Genomic DNA, 23518 nt, shown 5'->3' on the forward strand with positions numbered 1-23518 from the left:
CTCTGCCTGGACATCAGGGATGGGATTACCTTGGCAAACTTTGTATGTGGTGTTGTCTGAAAGCTGACGCAGTCCCTCAGCCACATACTCCCGACGATCAAGTACCACAGTCGTGGAACCCTTGTCCGCCGGAAGAATGACGATGGACCGGTCAGCCTTCAGATCACGGATAGCCTGGGCTTCAGCAGTGGTGATGTTGGGAGTAGGATTAAGGTTTTTTAAGAAGGATTGAGAGGCAAGGCTGGAAGTCAGAAATTCCTGGAAGGTTTGGAGAGGGTGATTTTGAGGAAGAGGGGGTGGGTCCCGCTGTGACGGAGGACGGAACTGTTCCAGGCAGGGTTCAATTTGGATAGTGTCTTGGGGAGTTGGATCATTAGGGGTAGGATTATGATCATTTTTCTTCGTGGCAAAGTGATACTTCCAGCAGAGAGTACGAGTGTAGGACAGTAAATCTTTGACGAGGGCTGTTTGGTTGAATCTGGGAGTGGGGCTGAAGGTGAGGCCTTTGGATAGGACAGAGGTTTCAGATTGGGAGAGAGGTTTGGAGGAAAGGTTAACTACTGAATTAGGGTGTTGTGGTGCCAGATTGTGTTGATCGGAATTTTGAGGTTTTGGAGGGAGTGGAGCTGGAAGTGGGAGATTGAGTAGATGGGAGAGACTGGGTTTGTGTGCAATGAGAGGTGGTTGAGGTTTGCTGGAAAGGTTGTGAAGGGTGAGTGAGTTGCCTTTCCGGAGGTGGGAAACCAGGAGATTGGATATCATATATATATATGATATGGTTATAATAGAAGGAAACATTCCATGAAGGACAAATATACCTAAAAACAAAGATGATGTGACTTACCAAATGAAAGTGCTGGCAGGTCGACAGACACACAAACGAACACAAACATACACACAAAATTCAAGCTTTCGCAACAAACTGTTGCTTCATCAGGAAAGAGGGAAGGAGAGGGAAAGACGAAAGGATGTGGGTTTTAAGGGAGAGGGTAAGGAGTCATTCCAGTCCCGGGAGCGGAAAGACTTACCTTGTGGGGAAAAAAGGACGGGTATACACTCGCGCACACACACACATATCCATCCACACATATACAGACACAAGCAGACATATTTAAAGACCAATTTAATATGTGTGTCTGTCGACCTGCCAGCACTTTCATTTGGTAAGTCACATCATCTTTGTTTTTATATATATATATATATATATATATATATATATATATATATATATATATATATATAATAGAGGGAAACATTCCACGTGGGAAAAATATATTGTTGATGGATATGTGTGTGTGTGCAAGTGTATACCTGTCCTTTTTTCCCCCTAAGGTAAGTCTTTCCGCTCCCGGGATTGGAATGACTCCTTACCCTCTCCCTTAAAACCCATATCCTTTTGTCTTTCCTTCTCCTTCCCTCTTTCCTGACGAGGCAACCGTTGGTTGCGAAAGCTAGAATTTTGTGTGTATGTTTGTGTTTGTTTGTGTGTCTATCGACCTGCCAGCGCTTTTGTTTGGTAAGTCTCATCATCTTTCTTTTATATATATATATATATATATATATATATATATATATATATATATATATATATATATATATAAAGAATTATACCAAATTAAATGTTTGTCCTGATCATAGTCCTTTTCTGACATTTTGTACAGTATAATTAGAACAGGAAATCATCAGTCAATTTTGTACCAAGTTTCCGATGACAATCCATGCAACTCATAAAATCAAGATTCGGCAGTAAATGATATTACCTACAGAAATCTAAACCACTTTCCACAGCACACAATTGGAATTAACTCCTGCTGGGTAGTGCACTGGCTTCACTGTACCCTAGAACTCTACTGACAATGTTCACCATTAGCTGGCTGCAAAGACTTACAAAACATGTAAGATGTGTCGTGGCAGCAGATATGGTCATCTTGTGAACTGTTGCCATTTTCTAACAAAGTTCTCTACAGGAAGTCAGGCTGGCAGCCCATACATTTGGGAAAGTCCTCAGGCAAGCAGCTGATAAAGATCCTGTGTTGAATGTGGCTAGTAATATTATAGAATTTCTTGTTGCTGTTGAGACATTTGGTTCTAATTTTACAGTATCCTCCAAAAGTTAGTACAAAATTTCAAAATTGTTACATGCAATAATATAAATGCTTTCAGTAAAATCTTCGTGGTGAAGGCAGAAGGAGGGGGGGGGGGGGGGGGGGAGTTATCATGACCCTGCCCCTCAGGCTTGGATCTGCACCTGCTATTAGTTAACAATATTCGTAAACTGCTGCCTCCAGATTTATGGCAATTTTACAAGAGGTGGGAAAAATGGCAAATTTTGTGACATTTCATGAAAACTGTCAATTTAACACTATTATTCACATCATCGTTTATGCCAAATTTTGATGTGCGTATCCATGAGTAATTTACTTCTTGTAAATGGAACACGTCCTCCCACATGCTGAAAAGTGCAATTATCTTTATTTGTGTGGAGCTATTCCGTAAATTTGTCAATACTTGTTCTTCTCATAGACTTCCCTGCTCCAAAGCAGATATATTGTAGTTCTACTTTTATAACTTGTCTATATCTATGTGCAGGAGATATCTCATAAACAAAACTGTCTTCATTTCCCTTTCCTCAGGCTGTTACATTTTCGCTTTTTTCCCATCATCACACTTTCCCTCGAAATAGGTCTTTTTATGCAAGAACTGAATTACAAAAATTGCTCTGGTCTTAATGATATCCTATGTTTTCTCCTGTTTTTCTGTAAAGTTTATTATTTATTTATTTGTATGGAACTTATTACAATTTCTTTGTTTTTTTTCTAGGCACCTGACTTCTACGTTGAAATGAAATGGGAATTCACTAGCTGGGGTAAGTTTTTATTTCAATGTTCTTAAAGATTGTTCCTTCACTTGGACTACTTGATTTGGTCTTTAGTTCTTCAGCACTGTTAGTAAATCCTATCCAACATGTGTTGTTTCTGTTTTAAGGGCGGTGGGCCATGGTGTAAGGTATGTTACATTGCTTAACATTTCATCTCCTAATGTACAAGCCATTATCAGTGGCTATGAAGGTATCTGTATAGCCTCTGAGGATGCCTGCAACATTAGGGGATGGAATGTTAGGCAGTGAAACTAGCCTTCATGCATGGCATAATGCCCATAAAACACAAATCACTATGAATGTAAATATTGGCCATGAAACCTTTTTTGTACTATGCATTTGACATTGTTTGTGGGGTTGGTTTAGCTGTTCTGCAGTAACTGGTGTACTCATGAATTAAAGCCAGTACTTTTGTTGCACTTAAAAACCAATTATTTTGTTCTTCCTTCGAACTTACACTTAATTTGTGTTTATCATATGTATTTGCATGCTCCTTAAGTGGTTTAGTTAGTAATTGCTTGTTGTTGGTTAAATTGAATCTTTATTTTAAGAAATTATTTGAATCTCTGAGAAGCTGACCTGTGTGTTACAGAACATACTCAGAAGTTGCTTAGAGAGACAAGAGATTCAAATTGAATCTCTGTGCTGGTTAAAAAAAAATAGTAGTAACAGTGGCCAGTTTGAAGTTAGTTTTTTTGTTGATGATAATTTCCTGCTTAAGTGAGTGGTGGAGAGTAGGTGTGACTGATGGTGTGGTGATGGGGATAGGGATAGGGATGGTGATGGGGATAGGTGTGACTGATGGGGATAGGAGCCACAGCAGACTGTGGTTACAATGGCAATCATCTTCTATGGAACAGAGTCATCACAGTTTTCACAATAAAGGCCCCTGGTTTTAAGAGCTCAAAATTGTTTATTTGACTTTAGTCTAATTTTGAAGAGTGTTTTGATTGGTTTTCAGAGAAAGGGCAATGAGCGATGAAGATATCAGACATTGCGCTGAGTTGTGTAGAAACCAGCATACCACCTGAAAAGTTTTGATAGAATATTAACAGATATATCAGGATCTACATCTACATCTACATACATACTCCGCAATACACCATACGGTGGATGGCGGAGGGCACCTCGTACCACAACTAGTATCTTCTCTCCCTGTTCCACTCCCAAACAGAACGAGGTAAAAATGACTGCCTATATGCCTCTGTATGAGCGCTAATCTCTCTTATCTTATCTTTGTGGTCTTTCTGCAGAATGTAAGTTGGTGCCAGTAAAATTGTACTGCAGTCAGCCTCAAATGCTGGTTCTCTAAATTTCCTCAGTAGCAATTCACGAAAAGAACGCCTCCTTTCCTCCAGAGACTCCCACCCGAGTTCCTGAAGCATTTCCGTATTTCCCTGACACTCGCGTGATGATCAAACCTACCAGTAACAAATCTAGCAGCCCGCCTCTGAATTGCTTCTATGTCCTCCCTCAATCCGACCGGACAGGGATCCCAAACGCTCGAGCTGTACTCATGAATAGGTCGTATTAGTGTTTTATAAGCGGTCTGCTTTACAGATGGACCACATCTTCCCAAAATTCTACCAATGAACCGAAGACGACTATCCTCCTTCCCCACAACTGCCATTACATGCTTGTCTCACTTCATATCGCTCTGCAATGTTACGCCCAAATATTTAATCGAATGACTGTGTCAAGTGCTACACTACTAATGGAGTATTCAAACATTACAGGATTCTTTTTCCTATTCATCTGCATTAATTTACATTTATCTACATTTAGAGTTAGCTGCCATTCTTTACACCAATCACAAATCCTGTCCAAGTCATCTTGTATCCTCCTACAGTCACTCAACGATGACACCTTCCTGTACACCACAGCATCATCAGCAAACAGCCACACATTGCTATCCACCCTATCCAAAAGATCATTTATGTAGATAGAAAACAACAGCGGACCTACCACACTTCCCTGGGGCACTCTGGATGATAGCGTCACCTCCGATGAACACTCACCATCAAGGACAACGTACTGGGTTCTATTATTTAAGAAGTCTTCGAGCCACTCACATACTTGGGAACCAATCCCCTATGCTCGTACCTTAGTTAGGAGTCTGTAGTGGGGCACCGAGTCAAACGCTTTCTGGAAGTCAAGGAATATGGCATCCGTCTGATACCCTTCATCCATGGTTCGTAAGATATCATGTGAAAAAAGGGCATGTAGCGTTTCGCAAGAGCGATGCTTTCTAAAGCCGTGCTGATGCATGGACAGCAACTTCTCTGTCTCAAGGAAATTCATTATATTCAAACTGAGAATATGTTCGAGAATCCTGCAACAAACCGATGGTAAGGATATTGGTCTGTAATTTTGAGGATCCGTCCTTCTACCCTTCTTATATACAGGCTCACCCGCGCTTTTTTCCAGTCACTCGGGACTTTACGTTGGGCAAGAGATTTGCGATAAATGCAAGCTAAGTAAGGAGCCAATTTAGTAGAGTACTCTCTGTAAAACTGAATTGAAATCCCATCAGGACCTGGCGATTTATTTATTTTCAACCCGTTCAGCTGCTTCACAGCCCCAGGAATGTCTTATCACTATGTCCTCCATATGGGAATCTGTACGAGACTCAAACGGCGGTATGTTTGTATGATCCTCCTGTGTGAAAGATTTCTCAAATGCTCAATTTAAAATTTTAGCTTTCGTTTTGCTGTCTTCCGTTGCCAGGCCAGACTGATCAGTGAGTGAGTGGATGGAAGCCTTCGACCCGCTTACTGATTTTACGTACGGCCAGAATTTCCTTGGGTTTTCAGCAAGATCTTTTGCTAAGGTATGACAGTGGTAGTGGTTGAATGCTTCGTACAGCACTCATTTTACAGCAGCACGAATCTCTACTGACTTTTGCCTGTCCCCATTCTCCCGATCTTTCTTGTACCGCGAGTGCAACTGCCTTTGCTTCCTGAGCATTCTCCGAATTTCGCTGTTAAATCACGATGGGTCTTTTCCGCCCGTAACCCACTTTTTCGGCACATACTTGTCCAATGCGTGATTTACAATGTGTTTAAAATTTGCCCATAATTCTTCCACGTCCATCGTACCGGAAGTAAATGAAGTCAATTCATTTACTAAGAGGGATGCTAACAACTGCTTATCTGCTCTTTCTAGTAAGAATACTCTCCTAGCCTTCTTGACCGACTTTTTAACTTTCGTAACCATAGTCGTAATGACAACATCATGATCACTAATCCCTGTCTCAACACTGACACCGTTGATGAGGTCTGGTCTGTTCGTGGCTACCAGATCTAAAATATTTCCATTACACGTTGGCTGTCGATTTAGCTGCTCAAGACAGTTTTCGGATAATGTGTTCAAAAGTAATTCACACGCCGGCTTGTCTGTACCACCTGTAATGAATCCATAGACATCCCAGTCTATACTAGATAGGTTGAAGTCGCCTCCAAATGACATATACCTGATTCCTCAGTGGACACATATTGCCCAATGCGGTTTCCGAAAGCATTGCTCTGCAGTTGACCATCTTTTTGCTCTCTCCACTTAAATCATAACAATTTTCTCAGAAAACTCCAAACAGTAGCAATAGTTTTTGACCTGGTGAGGGCATACGATACCTGTTGGAGGACAGGCATCCTCCGCACACTGTTCTCTTGGGGCTTTTGATGTCGACTACCCCTTTTTATTCGTGAATTTATGACAGAGCACACATTTAAGGTGCGGGTGAACACTACTCTCCCCCGTACTTTCTCCCAAGAAAATGGGGTGCCCCAGGGCTCCGTGCTAAGTGTTGTACTGTTTGCCATCACCATAAATCCAATTATGGATTGTCTCCTTCCCAGCTTCTCGGGCTCCCTCTTTGTCTAACATTTTGCAATCTGTTACAGCTCTCAGCGGACCAGCCTTCTTGAACGACATCTTCAAAAATGTCTCAGTCACCTCCACTCATGGAGAATCGAAACCGACTTCCGCTTTTCTTCCAGTAAGACCGTCTGTGTAAATTTTTGGCATTGTACAGAGTTTCCTCTGCCTTCCCTACATCAAGGCGCTGTCGACCTTCCGTTTGCAGATGTCACTAAATTCTTGGGCCTTGTGTATCACAGTAAACTGTGCTGGCCTTCCCAAATTTCATATCTTTTGGCTCGCTGTCTGTGGCCCCTGAATGTCCTCCGTGTTCTGAGTGGTACCTCCTGGGGAGTGGACTGACTGGTCCTCCTCCTGCCTATATCGTGCCTTAGTGTGCTCAAAATTGGACTGTGGAAGCATAGTTTACTCCTCTTCACGACCGCCTATTCTTCGGCATCTCGACTAGCCCCATCAACAGCCTTTACGCCGAGACTGCTGAACCTATGCTGTCCAATCGGCAAGCTGTCCTACTGAGTTGTTACGCTAGTCATCTGTCTTCCATGCCTACTCATCCGACCCACGCCCTTTTTTTCGATGCCTCCTTGGATTTAGGGTATGCAGGCCGCCCTTCCTCTCTACAGTAACCAGGAGTCCACTTCCGCCAACTGCTATGTTCTCTTTCGTTCCACTTTCGTAAAACTTTGTGGACAAATGGGGGTACGGTGCCACCTAGGCTTTGTTGCCGGACCAGCCTGCTCTGTGACCTTTGTCAGCTTTCCAACGGTAGTTACCCCCCCCCCCCCCCCCCAAATAGTTTATATTCGGTCATTTGCTGCTCTATGCGCACAAATGGAGGATGCCACATTTATCATTTATTTGCACTGATGGGCTCAAAAACCACATTTGGTGTTGGGAGTGCCTATATTGTTGGCAACACCCCTAATAGATTTTGGCTTCCCGACCAGTGTTCAGTTTTTACTGTGGAGCTTTATGCTGTTCTCCAGGCTATCCAATACGTCCTTCGCCATAAGCAGCTACAGTATATTATATGCTTGAATTTGCTCAGCTCTCTCCTCAACCTCCAAGCTCTTTATCCCATCCACCCTCTGGTCCACCGTATTCAGGACTTGCTCCACTTGGGAGGCGTCTCTGTGGCATTCCTCTGGATCCCAGGGCGTGTTGGAATCCGTGGAAACGAGGCAGCCGATATAGCGGCCAAGGCTGCAGTCTCTCTTCCTCGCCCCACTGTTCGCATGGTTCCCATAGCCAACCCACAGAGCGTTTTATGTCGCCATATTGCTCTTTTATGGCATACACAGTGGTCTACACTCCCCGATAATAAATTACGGGATGTAAAACCTCTTCCCTGTGCTTTGACCTCTTCCTCCCGGCCTTGTCGTTGGGAGGAGGTAATTTTAACTAGACTTCGAATAGAGCACTGTCTTTTTAGCCATCGACATCTTTTAAGTGGCGATCCTCCCCCGCTCTGTCCCCACTGCTCTCAACCGTGGATGTTGTAAAGCTTTTTGAGTAGAGTGTGAGGGATTGTAAATAAGTGTTCTTGTCAGAGTCGTAGCAAAGTGGTCTAGTGCAGTGCTTGCCAATTCACTGAGTTGAGTTCAATTCTTGCTTCTCACTGCTTTCTTCTTCTTCTTCTTCTTCTTCTTCGTCTTTTAATGAGATATGTTTTTGGCGATTCGTGATTTTGACTATTTTCCAACATATAACAGTGGTCTCTTCAGTTGTGAACGGCATCTCAACACATGCCTGTGGTGATTTTTTAATAAAAAGTATTGTATTTTTGGAAAACAGAAATGCAAGAAGAATTATCACAAGTGAAGTGTATCATGAAAATATCAAAACTGCAACTTTAGATGAAGATTTAAAAAAGAATTTCACCAACGCTTTTCATTACACTTTTTCAGTTAAAAAGGCATGATCACCAGAAGTCCTGTGTTTGGGGGTCCTGTAGCAATAGCTACGAATCAAACAATTGCAGAGCAGGTTATTGAAATTATTCATATTAATTTCAAACAATGGAAAGTCCATGTTAGAACATCAACAATTAGTGAAGGATAGATTGCTACTCACCATGAAAATGACGCATGAGTTGCAGATAGGCACAATGAAAAGACTGTTACCCATTTAGATTTTGGCCAAAGTCTAAATCAGAAGGGGGGAAACACACACACACACACACACACACACACACACACACACACACACACACACACACACATTCTCTCAAGGAAGCACACCTCACACACACGACAGTTATAGCTCTGGCTTTTCAGGCTAGACATAAACTGAAACATGTAAAATGGGAGCAACAATCCATAGTGGAGTGCAGAAGGGGGAGGGGTAGTAGGATATGGGTGAGGGAAGAGGAAACAGTGCTGCCTGGCAGAGCATGCAGGGTTTAGAGGTGGCAGATGGGGTACCTGGTGCAGTGTGGGAGGCTGTGGGGGAGGGTGGGAAGGGAAAAAAAGGGAGCAGAAAGGAGAGAAGCAGAGAAGGGGAAAGGATTGATGGCTGCATTGATGGAGAACAGTGTGCACTGAGAGTGAGGGAATGTGAGTTGGGAGGAGGTGATGGCACAGAAGGGAGATGTGGAAACTAGGTTAGGGGTGTGGGGACAGTAAGTTACCATAGGTTGAGGCAGAGATAATTGTGGGAGTGGAGAATGTGTTGTGTAAGGATAACTCCCATCTGTTCCATTAAGAAAAGCTGGTGGTGGAGGGGAGAATCCAGACAGTCTGGGTTGTGAAACAGCCATTAAAATAAAGCATGTTATGTCCAGCTACATATTGTGCAACAGGATGGTCCAATTTGCTCTTGGCTACAGTTTAGCAGTGGCTATTTGTCATGGTGGATAGCAAGTTAGTAGTCTACCAGTAGGAAAAGCTGAGCAGTGATTCAAGCAGAGCTGGTATGTGACATGGCTGCTTTCACAGGTGGCCCGGACATGGGGTAGGCTAAGCCTGTGACAGGACTGGAATAGGAAGTGTTGGGTGGATGGATTGTGCAGGCCTTGCACCTGGGGCTTCCACAGGGATATGATTACTGTGGGAAGGGATTGGGCGTGGAAGTGGTATAAAGATGTGCTGGGATGTTGTGGAGGTTGGTTGGATGATGGAACACTACTTCCAAAGGGGTATGAAGGATCTTGGGTAGGCTGTCCCTAATTTCAGGGCATGTTGATAGCTAATCAAAGCACTGGGGAAGAATGTGGTTCAGTTGCTCCAGTCCATAATGGTATTGGGTGATTTTTTTTTTTTTTGGGGGGGGGGTAGGGGGGGTGAGGGGGGGTGCACACTCATTTTGTAGCTGGTTCTTGGGAGTGGTAGGAGGATTTGGGGTGTGTGAGGATATGGCACGGGAAATGTTCCATGGGGATAGTGACGGTGGAGCCATCAGAGAGGATGTGGTCATCGTCCAGGAAAGTAGCATGCTGGGCTGAGGAGATCCAGTCATTGTTGAGAAGTACTCTTTTATTTGTAGCAGGTTCCTTCTTTTAAGCACAGGCATCAATGTGGATGATGGCAATTCTAACAAATATTCCTCTCACACTTTGGTGTCCTTGGGTAATAGGAAGAAAGTCGTCGATTTCGCTGAAGCTCATCCACAGTGGAAGTTCCCATCATTAAAACAGCAATTTCTATCTTTAGAAAAACAAAACAAAAAATCTTTAGATTTGGAGGAAAGAAATAGAACAAGGCAAAATTGCATTCATCATCTCCAAAACATGGAAAAGATTTCAGACTTACAAGGCTGTTAGGAACAAGCGGCGATGAAAACATTACAACAATGGGCAATGGCAGTTGCATTCCCATACTTGCCAGACAAATTTCACTTTATTGGTGTGTTCAAAAAATTCTGAGACATTTGTGATTTCATGCCAGTGGTGTGTTGGAGCGGAATGAGGTTGGCACCCTACACAAATCTGTGTTTAATGTGTAACTTCCAGGAGTTTCATTGTCGAATGTCTGTTAGTTATTGTTAAGTGCTGTACTGAGTAGAAGATTGTGTCGCACAGTTTGCAAATTTAGAGATGGCAGAGTTAGAGGAGCAATGTATCCGGATTAAATTTTCCGTGAAACTCGAGAAAACTGTTACAGAGTCACACCAGATGATGCAGAAAGTCTATGGTGATGAGTGCTTAAGTGGTATTTGGTGTTATGAGTAGTTCACATGCTTTAAAAATGTCAGGAAGGGTCCGCAGCTCGTGGTCGTGCGGTAGCGTTCTCGCTTCCCGCACACGGGTTCCCGGGTTCGATTCCCGGCGGGGTTGGGGATTTTCCCTGCCTCGTGATGACTGGGTGTTGTGTGCTGTCTTTAGGTTAGTTAGGTTTAAGTAGTTCTAAGTTCTAGGGGACTGATGACCATAGATGTTAAGTCCCATAGTACTCGGAGCCATTTGAACCATTTGTCAGGAAGGAAGTTAAAGATGACCCTCGTTCAGGACACCCTTCGATGTCTTCCAACAACGTTCATGTCAGAAACATCAACTAAATTGTGCGTGCCAATCAAAGACTGGCTGTCCAAGAAATTGCAGAAGAATTTAACGTTTCAGTTGGATCATGTCATGAAATCATGACAGGGCATCTTGGAATGCTCTGCGATGCTGCCAAGGTTGTCCCACAGCTCATGAGTCAAGACCAGAAAAACTGTCACCTCACACTCTGTGAAGAGCTTTTGGATTGTGCAAATGAGAATGAGCTGTTCCTTAAGAGATGGTTAAGATGTTGATACCAAGATTGTCTTCACAATGGGTTGGGAAAGTTTCTACAAGACTGAAAAAACTCATCAGATCAAGTTAAATGTCAAAGCCATGCTGATAGTTTTCTTTGACTTTGAAGAATTAGTTCATCAAGAATTTGTGCCAGAGGGTCAAACTGTTAATCGTTGGTACTATTGGGATGTGTTGCGAGAAGGAAATGGCCTGAAATGTGGTGAGACAATTCAGGCCCTTGCATCACGATAACGTACCTGCACATTCATCCCTTTTGGTTGAAGAATATTGTGCAAAAAACAAAATGGCTCTGCTGTCTTATCCTCTGTACTCTCCAGACCTGGCACCTGCAGGCTTTCTTTTATTTCCTAAATTGAAAACCCTGTTGCAAGGAAGAAGATTTGCAATGATGGATGAGGAAAAAGGAAAGTTACAGATGGTGCTTTTGCGATCCAGCAAGAGGCATACCAAGACAGCTTCCAGAAGTTGAAACAGCATTGGGAGTGGTGTGTCAATTGTGGAAGAGAGTATTTTGAAAGATACCATGAACAATAAGTAAAAGGTAAGTGTAGAAAAATATTGTGGACAAAGTTCCAGAATTTTTTGCACCTCTCATACGTAGGTAATAAACTTCAAATGTAAACATTCAATAGCACAGAAAAAAATCACCAAATTTGTCAACAAAAATGATGTTGCAACTTTGAAAGATACGCTGGAATCTGCAGAAAAATTCTGTAGACACATGGGCAGATAACACCAAACTTCAAGCTGGATTACATAATTAATACTGACCAAACTTTATCCTAGTATGGAGCAATGTAATACAGGATATTGGATTACAAGTATGCAGAGACAATTGTGGTGAAATGACTCACTTTCTACAAAACCACCCACACTTACAGAGTGCAGTACTGTGTAACCCTTCAATGAAACTGTTGCTACTTGCATTTTTTATGTGTTCAAGAGCCTGACAATATGTTTGGTCCTTGAGTTGCTTGTACCATCAAGAAATTAGAAGAAGAAAAGAATGTTATGATAACTTGCTAAACAGGAAAACTAACAAAAGAACTTTCTGTAAAATTCTCGGAAACAACATTAAAATAATAACAAATTCCTTCTATTTTGGAGTGGCCAAGCATATTTGACATTTTATGATGAGATATTCATTAATTTGGAAGTCGGAGAAATTTACTACGGCGATCATTCCACCCAATGTACTCCTTTTGTTCAACCTTGTGATGTATATTTCTGTTGTAAAGTCAGAAGTCTGATTAAAAGACTACAAAGTGCTCCCGAACTGCTACAAAAAATGAGAATTATCATCAGGAGAAGATGCAGTTAAAATACATTGAGTTGTGTAGCATCAGTTCTGTGGTCATCTTTTCACCTCATTGATTCAGTATGCTTGGTATGCATCAAAATTGACAGAGAAAATACCTTCATTTAAAAACTTGCATGAAGTTTGCTTTCCACTGAAATACTTCGGAATAAACATTGTAGCTAAAAGAAATGGTTTTATAAAATGTGCATGGTGTGAACACTATGTATGTTTCAAATGTTTTTCTTCAATCTTTATCACCATAAAAATATTATGTAACTTTTAATAATAAATAAAAAGCAGATAATTAACTGCTACAATTTTCAGAATGTTTACTTTCATTTAAAACTTTGCCCAGTTATGTAAATTGACTTTTTAAATATATTAATTAATTAAGTATTGTAACGAAATTGAATATACTAATTTTACATATATAAACTGAGTGCTCTAAATACATTTAAATTTTTTAAGTAACAGACTAACAGTGCAAGAATTAATATAAAATGGGGGGGGGGGGGGGGGGGGAAGAGGAGGAAGCAACCACAATTGAACACAAGCCTGTGAATTGACATTCGATGCTCTTGACCATTGTTGCACCACAGCACTAACAGAAACATTGTTGCTTAAAATCCCGTACATTGTACTTGAATATCTTCAGAGAGCGTTTTCTCTTTTCCTGTGACCCAATGAAGTGAGATACTCTTTTGGAAGGGTTGTGTGCCTGGTTCTATGCACAGTTCGAACCAAATTGGTGAGATCTGTCCCAAGCCCTCCCCTTGTTAGTAAAACATTGTTATGATATTTCTGTGTGTGTATGTGAAGGATAATAAACTGAAACCTTGCCTAAATAACCCCTATGTGTATTCCACAAATACTCTACTTCACTGAGTAGCTGCTTCCTTTGTGTAGTGCACCCCCTGACCTATGAAGCAGCTTTTGTAGTATATATTAATGGAGATAAAAGTGGCACTGTGTTCACCAGTTATATTACTCAGCACCGACTATCAACACAAGTATTGGTTTTGTTTAAAATTAGTTCATTTCAATGAGTACTTGAATAAAAAAGTTTGTTTGTTTGCAGTACCACTGGTATCTCGGATGTGTCCAAGTGATACCTATAAAGTGTATAAGCAAGGCTCAAATGTACGGATTGATACTACTCTTCTTGGATTTGACCAGACTAACTGGCAGAGAGGAAATAGGAGCTATATATTTAAAGGACAAAGTAAGTTGTCCACATTTGACTTATGACAATAGTTTATGCATTTTGTAGCTTTGTTAAATGTAGTAATTCTGTAATAAATTTGTTGTTGAACTTGTTAATTTTACTGCATTATATAATAATGTTTTGGTTTCAATAAAACTTAGTTTTTCTGCTTAGAAGACTAAATGTCAGTTCTTTTTTTAATTTGTTTAGAACCAGCTACACATCGTGCTCTTATGTTTCATTAATACTTGCTACATCATTACTGGCTGAAGTTAAAAGAAAAAAGTACAGTGTTGTAAATGAGCAGGTTATGAAGGAGTTGGATTTTTATTCCACTCTCTGTCTCCATACAATTTTATTTCTTACAGCTCTGTTATCTGTAAAAGAGTTTGTAGATATTTCCACAAGCTTCTGATTATGTTACCATCATTGACAAGAATCCAGCTAAATAGGAGTTTACTGAAAATATTTCACGTCTGCAAACTAATCCCATTTTACATGTGATCTCATTCGTTTTGTTCTGTAAAAGGGAAAGCAGGGAGAAAATGTCCAATAAGTAGTGACTTATCCTTGTTATGGTAATGCAATGAATAGAAATATAACCCTTTTCACACATCATGTTTTTCTTCTACTTGGACTTCCTGATCAGTTATTTCAGTTGCTGAAAAAAGGGAAGTATAAAATGAATAGCTAAATTGTTGACATGTATTTGGATGCTGGATAGACTTACTGTATGTGTTATTTCTTAATTTCAACAGACATAGCAACTCCCACAGTGATCCGCTGTGATAGAAGCTATATTTTCAAACTGCAGACAGCTGAAACAGGTGATGAGAATTTCGGCCAAATACATTTTTCTTTTATTTTTGCATTGAGTTGCTTCTTGTACTCTTTGTAGCACTCTAGCTGTAAAGCACTTTCCTGCAGAAGTTGTTGAAATGTCTTAGAAAGTAAATTTAATTCAGTTTGGTTCTCTGGCACTGGAAGTTTAATTTCAAGTATTAATCCCTGTAGATTGTATGGAATTTCAAGATGTGATCAAAGTTTTGGTTCATTACAGGTATTACCAAAGTAGCCTCATCAAACGTAAATGTTTGCTTGATTTTCCTTGCATTTCTCATTTGTGCTTCTTTGGTGGTTTGATGGGCATGTTTCAATGAAGTACATGTGATATTCGTTTGTTCTTTTAACTGTGAAATGGTTTGTAATGCAGAATGCACCAGTCTCTGCATACAAGAAACAAATTCTAAGAAGAATTTTTAAAAATTACATTTAACACATCAGAAGTTTAGGTCTGTTCATGTATTGGGTTTCTGTAATCACTGTTGAAAAGTGTTGTATTTTGTGTGTTCTTTGCAGGTAATTAATTGGTTCTCAGATTCTGTCCAAGTTGACCATTGTTTTGGATATGGCTTTTCTTCCATTTCTTATTGAGTATAATTTTTACACAAAATCTTTGTTGGTCATTTACTCGGTCATTGCCCAGGGTTTCAAGTAGTTTTTAAATGTAAAAGACAAAACACATTTTGAAGTGCGTGAAACTGCAGGTTTGCACAGGTGTTTAAGTTGTTTTATACAGTAAAGATAATTCGATGAAATGTTCAGGAACTAAAAGCCATGAAAGAAAGTAAATGTTGACACGATGTAAATAGATATTGCTTATGATTTTTGAGAGTTTCAGCATATTAAATCTGTGTTGATGAATTTATTTTCATTTGTATCTTCAAAAACTGGAAATTACAGGAGCAAAGGTTTCATAAGTATTATATTTACATTTTATTTGTCCTCAAACTTATATATAACTGTTTTCATATACTAAATGCAGTTTGCTGAACTGTATCTATTGTGGGATTGAAAAAGAGGAAGGGGATGCAGTAACACATTGGTTCTAGTGACATTAATTCTACAGTTACATTATGACTGGCTGAAATTAGCATTATAACTCTATAAATTTGGCTCTCTGAGCAACATCAATTCAGTCTGCTTTCAGTTCAGCCTTCTCTTCACCAGTTATTGATAAGGAGACCTGAGATCCTGTACATGGTGTCTTATTGTGTGTGTGTGTGTGTGTGTGTGTGTGTGTGTGTGTGTGTGTGTGTGTGTGTGTTGTTCTCAGAGTGGTTTTCTTATCAAGCATAGAATTAGTGAATTTTTCAAAGATATAACTCTACTACAAATAAGTGTAGGTAGTGGAATTCATTAGGAAGTAGTAGTATTTTCAGTTCCTTTAGTGGAGGTCCAATAATATCTCAGCCTTCATCAAATTTCCTTGTTTACCTTTTGTTTTCATATTAGTATAATGTTTACAACTTAACACTATCACTGTTGCATAGAGTAAACATGTTGCATTAATGTAATTTATAGGCTGCCCCTTTTATGAAGAGTGGTTGTATTCGTATATTTGCAGAATGTTGCATCATTGAAATGTATGATAAACTTCTCTTCATTGTGTTGTATTAGCTTTCCTATGATTCAGTGCAGAAATTGTTGATATCTACAATAATCAATTTTTGCTTGTATAACTGCTTGTATCAAATTATTAAAGTTACCTGTGTGTGTGTGTGTGTGTGTGTGTGTGTGTGTAGACTAATACCCCGAATTGAAGAAAATCCGTCTTACTCTAAGGCTCATATGCAAGGATCAGTCAGTGCCCAGTGAACCACTGGCATGAATGTAATTTGAGACACTTTTAGGGAGAAAGGGATTGAACTCTCCAACATTATCATCAAAATATATAATAGTGATGTGATGTGGTCCTTTGTAAGGTTTAATTGCTCTTAAAATCTCATTCTACATATCTAGACATGTTTGGTTTGGTTTTTAGTTGGCTTAAGCCCCTGTAAGAAGGAAGATGTACGCTCTGACATCTTGGTTAATGGGAATATGTTCAGATGATTTTCCACTCCCTCATAATAAAATAATAGTTTTCCCTTTCATGTTTTTCCTTATATTTTATCTGCACAATTATAAATAGTGTTCCACATTTTGATAAGGTCCTTTTTACACCCTAGAACTAATATTTCTGCTTCAAATTTTTTGAAATCAACTTCAGCAGTGGTCATGAGAAGAAATTGCCACTTACTGTTAGATAATAGGATATATTTTGACATTTGTTATGGGCATAAATTAAGGCATGTACAGTAATAAATGAGTTTTAAAAAATCGTTGCACCATGGAATTACTAAGAAAAATGATGTGTATGGACAAATAGTTCTGAGATGGACTTTTTCTGTTTGACTGCTTAGGTCAGCAATTAGGTGCTTCTTATGTACAGCACTAAAGAAATACTATGCTGCTAGACAATGAGTTGAGTGTGCATACCTTGTAAAATTTACTTCGATGATTTGTTCTGAATATTGAGAGTAGCATAGTTTTTGGTGCTACAATGCTTCAACTGTATGTTAAATACATGTGATATTGGATTGCACATATTTCATAGTGGTAGAAGCAAGTTTATGTTTGAGAGTTTACACTGACTTTACAGTGCCGCAAAACTGATATTTTTGCCCCTTGATTCTAATCCGCAAGTAGGCAAATGCAAAACAATAGGATATAAAGTTTAATTGATTTAGTCCATCGTCAAGTTAAACCTGATGAAAAAAATTTTGCAATGATATATTTGTTTTGTGAGATACTTTTGCGTCTGCTACTGCTAATTACATAAATCCATCATTTGTCTCTAATACATTAAGTTTCTTGATGAAATGTTAAGTGTTTTTTCTGTGCTATGTACATTGTGATTACTTGCAGTGCTGCGAAAAAGGATATGCAAAAATATGCAGTATTTATAAAGTAGGTCTTCGATTATCCTCAACCCTTTCAGATTCGACTACAGATTTCCTTTTTGCTATGATGATATGAGGTGTTCCTTGAATCATACATAAATTTAGTATCTAATTTATTCCCAGGTATTCAGAATCTTGATTCCTTGTTAGGCATTAAGAGGAGGAGAAAGACAAATTACTATTGATCGTGGAAGAGTAGTTACAACATGTTGGACTTAAATAACTCTATCAGTATTGGAGTTTACATTACCTTTATTTAAAACATTTCACACACACGCGCACACACACACACACACACACACACACACACACACACACACTTCTGCATTCCATCTCCTTCACTCTTTTTCATCTCCTCCTCCCCGCCCTCCTCCTCCTCCTCCTCCTCCTCCTCCTCCTTTGGTTCCTGAAAAATAGATGTCAAACTTCATAGCTTCTTGTGCAAACAAAGTGATCACAGGCTCTGTCTTTGAATATTTTATCAGGTGATTCTGCTGTTATGATGGAAGTGGATCACGAGACAAAACAAGTCTATGTTGAACAGATGCGTATGATATCTCCTGAAGAACTTCAGTTCCTACAACCTTCAGAAGAAGCAATTTCGTCACGTCTTACAACACCTATTGTTACAACTTATATAGATACGGATAAAATTAGTTTTGAAAGGTAGGTGATAGTAATGCACACTATCAGATAATAACTTTTCTTATCAGTAAATGTTAATACAAGTTCAACAGATAGAATAGATACTGCAGTAAATGCCAGTAAAAGAACATCAAATGTTTCAAACTGCCGCCTCATCTGGCTGCTAGAGTCCCGAGGTCACCTAAGCCGCTCCCAGTGCGGTTTCAGGCGTTGCCATTCCACTCTTGACAACTTAATTCACTGGAGATGGTGATACAGGAGTCCTCCTTATGCTGAAACCATTTAGTTTGTGTGTATTTTGACCTTGAAAAGGCGTTTGACACTACTTGGAGGCACAACGTCCTTTGCTAACTTCAAGAATGGGAACTACGTGGATGCCTACTGCTTCTGATCCAATCCTTTCTCGAGGACCGGAGTTTTCGTTATCACATTGGCGATGCCATGTCTGATTGCTTTGTTCAGGAGAATGGTGTGCCCCAGGGCAGTGTCCTCAGTGTACAATTGTTTGCCATCGCTATCAATGGCATTTCCTCTGCAGTCATAAACCCTGTCAGATGCTGCTTGTTTGTGAATGACTTTGCAATCTTTACTCTTCCTCTGATCTTACGGCGACGACGAGGCAGCTACAGCTGACCATTAGGAGGCTGGAAACTTGGGCCCAGACAACTCGTTTTCAGTTTTCACCTGAGAAGACTATATGTGTCAATTTTAATCATGCTCGTTGGAGTTTTAACCAACCAGAGCTTACAATGCGAGACCGTATTTTACATTTTCAAGACACTGTGCGCTTTTTGGGTTTATTATTTGACTTGGAATTAACATGGCTCCCACACCTGAAAGACCTACGAACAAAGGGCTTCCATTTGTTGAACATAAGGCAGAAAAACATGGGGAGCTGACAGATCCCGGCTCCTGCAGTTTTATAGGCCATTTGTTCGATCACGCCTAGACTATGGCAGCATGGTCTACGGATCGGCCTGACCTCCTACATCAGGATGTTAGATGCTGTCCACCATGAGGGCATTTGGATATCGACTGGAGCCTTTCGGACCAGCCCATTTCAGAGGCTGTGTGCAAAGGCTGGTGAACCACCCCTCTGGATTCGGCAACATATCCTTTTGGCTTAACAGGCACTGAAAATCTCAGCGTCACCTCAGTCATTGGCATTTAGTTCAGTGGTCCAATCTACCTTCAAATGTCTGTTCAGGAATGGGCCCCAAGCGACCCAGCCATTTGATATACGTGCTACGGACTGTCTCAAGGATCTGGATCTCATGGGCATGAAAATACACACCCAGGGATGGCATGCACTGCTGCCTTGGTGTCTTCAGAGGCCAAAGTGATTTTAAGCTTGACACAGTACACGAAAAGGTGTACTCCAGATGTGGTTTTTACAACTTTGTTTTCGTCTGTTTTAAGTATGTACCACAGTTTTATCGTTACTTATACAAATGGATCCCAGCAGGAGAATGCTCTCGGTTGTTCTGTGGTTTTCCCTGTTGGGATTTTTAAAGTGTGTCTTCCAGAACAATTTACAAATTATGATGCGGAGTTGCATGGCATTCTGCCGGCACTGGAGAAGGTTCACAGACATCACCGTACGAGTTCCTTGTCTGTTCCGACTCTCTTAGTGCACTGCAAACACTTCACCAAATGTATCCGATAGATCCACTGATTCAGCTCATCCATGACTCCTTACAGTGGCTCCAACGCTGTGGCAAGGAGGTGATCTTTTGCTGGGTACCTGGCCACGTTGGGATATAGGGTAACGACGTGGCTGACAAAGCTGCCAAGGAAGCACGTTGGGATGGTGCTGTCCATCAGTGTCCCATCCCGTTGCAATCTCATTTTCTGACAGACGCATCGTGCGTCAGTGGGAGACTTATTGGTTGCAGGTGTCAGACACAAACTGTGGTCGCTCAAGTTGACGACAAACGCTTGGTGGATTTTCGTGTCAGCCTCGCCACCGGAAGGAGGTTTTGCTTACCAGACTGCGCATTGGGCATAGCCCTTTCACACATGGCTTCCTCCTCTGGCAGGAGGATCCACCATTCTGTGAAATTTGTGGCGTGCCGCTTTCAGTTCAGAATATTGTGGCTATGTGTGTCCTGTATACTTATATTAGGGCAGCCCTCGGTCTCGCTGGAGATCTGCCCACCATCCTCGCAGATACTGATACCAGTGGTAACAGAGTGGTGAAATTTTGTGAACCGTCAGGCCTCATTCCTAAACTGGTAAGGAAGGGCGGCAGACTTTAGTACATTATAAACTGCTCCGCAAGGGGGGACAGACCCATGAGATTTCATGTTGACTTTTCGTCAGAACGCTGATGGCCATGATGTTGAGCGCTCCCTCAACCCAAATAATCATAACCATCATTCTGTGGATGACTGCTTTCTTTCTGATGTTCTTAGGTTCTGTTGGAATTTATTTTATTAACACGCTAAGACACTTCTAATAGATTTTGGCCAGATTATGTTGTTTTATGTACTTTAACAACTACTTTAATGTGCAGGATTGAATTAATAACCATTTAATTATTGCTCATTCTTCGAATATTATTGTTCATCTACGATTGGAGGATGCAAGTATTTGTTAGTGAAAATGAAGGAAATTTTTGCAATACATCGTAGAGTGCTGGTGGAGAAAATTGTGCATCTTAGTTGTTCATATTTCCTCTGTTTAATACTGTTGAACTTAAAATCTGTTCTCAGGAATAAGTCAGGTATTTGGGGATGGCGATCTGACAAAAGTGAACCAATCAATGGGCACGAATGCAAGGTCTTTGGAGCTAGCAATGTAGAACTCGTTACCAAAACTCGGACAGAACACCTTACAGAAACAGATAAAGCAAAAGCGAGATCGCCAAAGACACCATTGCAGTCATTCCTTGGAATAGCAGAAGTGGAAGAAAAACAAGTGGTACCAGAAGCAAATAATGTAAGTAGCCCCATGAGATTTATGTAAAGACATTATCTTATAAAACTACTACATAAATTTTAAAAAATTAAATGTAGAGAAAAGAAATAGATAATTCATGATCGTCTTGTAGCTGAGGATGACTCTTGCTTGTCTCTTGTATTTAATGTTGTTTTTCTTTATAACCAACATGTAGGCATCTTCAGTGTCTACAAAGGCAACAGCTTATAATAATTATTTGCTTAAATATTTTGTTTTGAATTGTGTGATTTACTGTTGCCATGTTTTTCTTCATTTATTGTGCTGGTTGTGTTTAATTGAATGAAGATAACCACAAAAGAAATAATGGAAGGAGTGACTATAACCATTCAGAGTGTTGAGTAGTCAATGAGTATATAAAAAAGACTGAAAAGTTTGTAAAATGACTTTTCTTGCCTAACACGTATTCAGCCACCAGACAACTTATAATTAGACACAAGTAGTAAGTAAACAAAAGACTCTAAGGCTAGGCATATACTGGGCTGTAGTGCAGAGTGCATGTCAGGTACGTGCAGCTACAGTAGTCATAATTCCCTTATGAGATCTGGAACCTGGTGGTGGTGGCGGTACTGTTCCTTTGTTGGTGCAATAAATTAAAAATGATTGACTACAAATAAACCTTCTAAATCAGCAGGGCTTAAAACAAAAGTCAACTGTACTAACAGCAACATTTGATGTGAATCACAGATTTACTGCATTTGATATAGGGCTAATGACTGTTTATTGGTGGGAATGTAAATGTAAATACATTGTTAGATGCAAATAGAAGGAGTGGAACAGCTGAATTGTCTGTCCCAGATCAAATAAACTATTAAGGGGTAATAATGCTGTGTGTTCTAAAGGGGGTTGAAGTATTTCCGTTGCTTGAAAATCTGATGTGACCTGCAGTGGCCAAGTTTCTGGTAATTATGGCAACGAAGTGTTGATTACAGACAGGTGTAACCACTACAAACAGTAGAAACTGCCAACAATCCAAATGCACATTGGTTTGGAATATTCAGGAAACTTCTTGAAATTAGTCGGTAAATGATGTGGTAAAGTTTGGATATGTAGTTCACAACTACACATCAGTAAATATGCTGTTGTAGGAAGGTGACAGAGGCACTGAAGAGTGACAAAAAAAACCTAAAAACTAACTTTATCCATTGCAGCAAAAATGCAAGCCAGAACTGCAATGTAAGATTTTATAATAAGAAACAGCTGTAAAATTTACTTGTAATGTCAGGCTGCAAATTTCACCAAAGGCTGGTACTATGTTTATTTTGTAGGCTGGTACTAATTTATTTTTAAGGTAATTTTCTGTAGCAGTACTTCACTTATTTCTTCAGCTATCCTCTCACACACTGAATTTTTAAGAGTTTTGTCCGTACAATTGAGATAAGTCATGTGGTACAGAAGATGATTTCTGCACAATAGTTCTATCAAATCTTCTGAAATCATAACAGTTAGTTGTAGAATGAATTCACTGTACAGCACGTTGCCACTGCCACAAGCTCTGTGCAGGAGTTGAAGTAGGTGGCAGGCATGCTTGACAGTGCATGCTGCCCCTATTAAAAAGCACACGACACAGAAAACAGCTTGCCCTACCTATATTGACTGCGTCCCAGTACACAACCAGCCTAAAAGTAGTAACTGAAAAGGGAATGTTGCACAGTCAGTGTGAGTCAGTTGACATACAATAACCAGTCATAGCACCATCTAACAGGTATCTTGCCACATGCAGCAGTAGTTGTGTATGGCACATAGAGTGGAGTTGGAGGTTTGGGAGCGGGAGGGGGGAGGGGGCTCAGGAGAGGAGAGAAATATGTGGTTGGAGACTAAGGAATTGAAGTCAGAGGCATGAGAAAAGGTATAGAGATCAGAATACAATGGGGGCTAGTTGATATTGACGCCATGAGGAATGCGGGATTGAAGGATGTGTTGTAAGGACAATTTCCATCTCTCTAATTCAGAGGTGCTGATATTGAGAGAGGGGATTGAGATTTTGAAGCAGGCATTGAAACTGAGCTTTTGCAGTTTCCTAGCCCAATGCCTCAAATAACTTTTCATGTGTCTTTTTACAGTCATCTCACATATCAATTTTTCTATTTTCCTCTGATATGTTTCTCACTTTTGCCTGTTCAGTGACATCCCAGCT

At 40.3% G+C, this 23518-nt stretch overlaps 1 protein-coding gene across 3 annotated transcripts in view; it reads left to right on the forward strand.

Moving 5' to 3' along the window:
* Window positions 1–23518, forward strand: part of LOC126190737 (ankyrin repeat domain-containing protein 13D) — a 124432-nt gene that overhangs the window by 53280 nt on the left and 47634 nt on the right. For 2 of the 3 annotated variants that reach the window (XM_049931234.1, XM_049931252.1), the window contains exons 4-8: window positions 2821–2866; window positions 13868–14011; window positions 14752–14820; window positions 18264–18444; window positions 21138–21363. In XM_049931234.1, the coding sequence (XP_049787191.1) occupies window positions 2821–2866; window positions 13868–14011; window positions 14752–14820; window positions 18264–18444; window positions 21138–21363 (666 nt within the window). The remainder of the gene's footprint in view (window positions 1–2820; window positions 2867–13867; window positions 14012–14751; window positions 14821–18263; window positions 18445–21137; window positions 21364–23518) is intronic. The other variant, XM_049931242.1, reaches the window with a different exon arrangement.

The sequence above is a fragment of the Schistocerca cancellata genome, chromosome 1 (genome assembly GCF_023864275.1).
Source record: "Schistocerca cancellata isolate TAMUIC-IGC-003103 chromosome 1, iqSchCanc2.1, whole genome shotgun sequence".
NCBI lineage: Eukaryota > Metazoa > Arthropoda > Insecta > Orthoptera > Acrididae > Schistocerca > Schistocerca cancellata.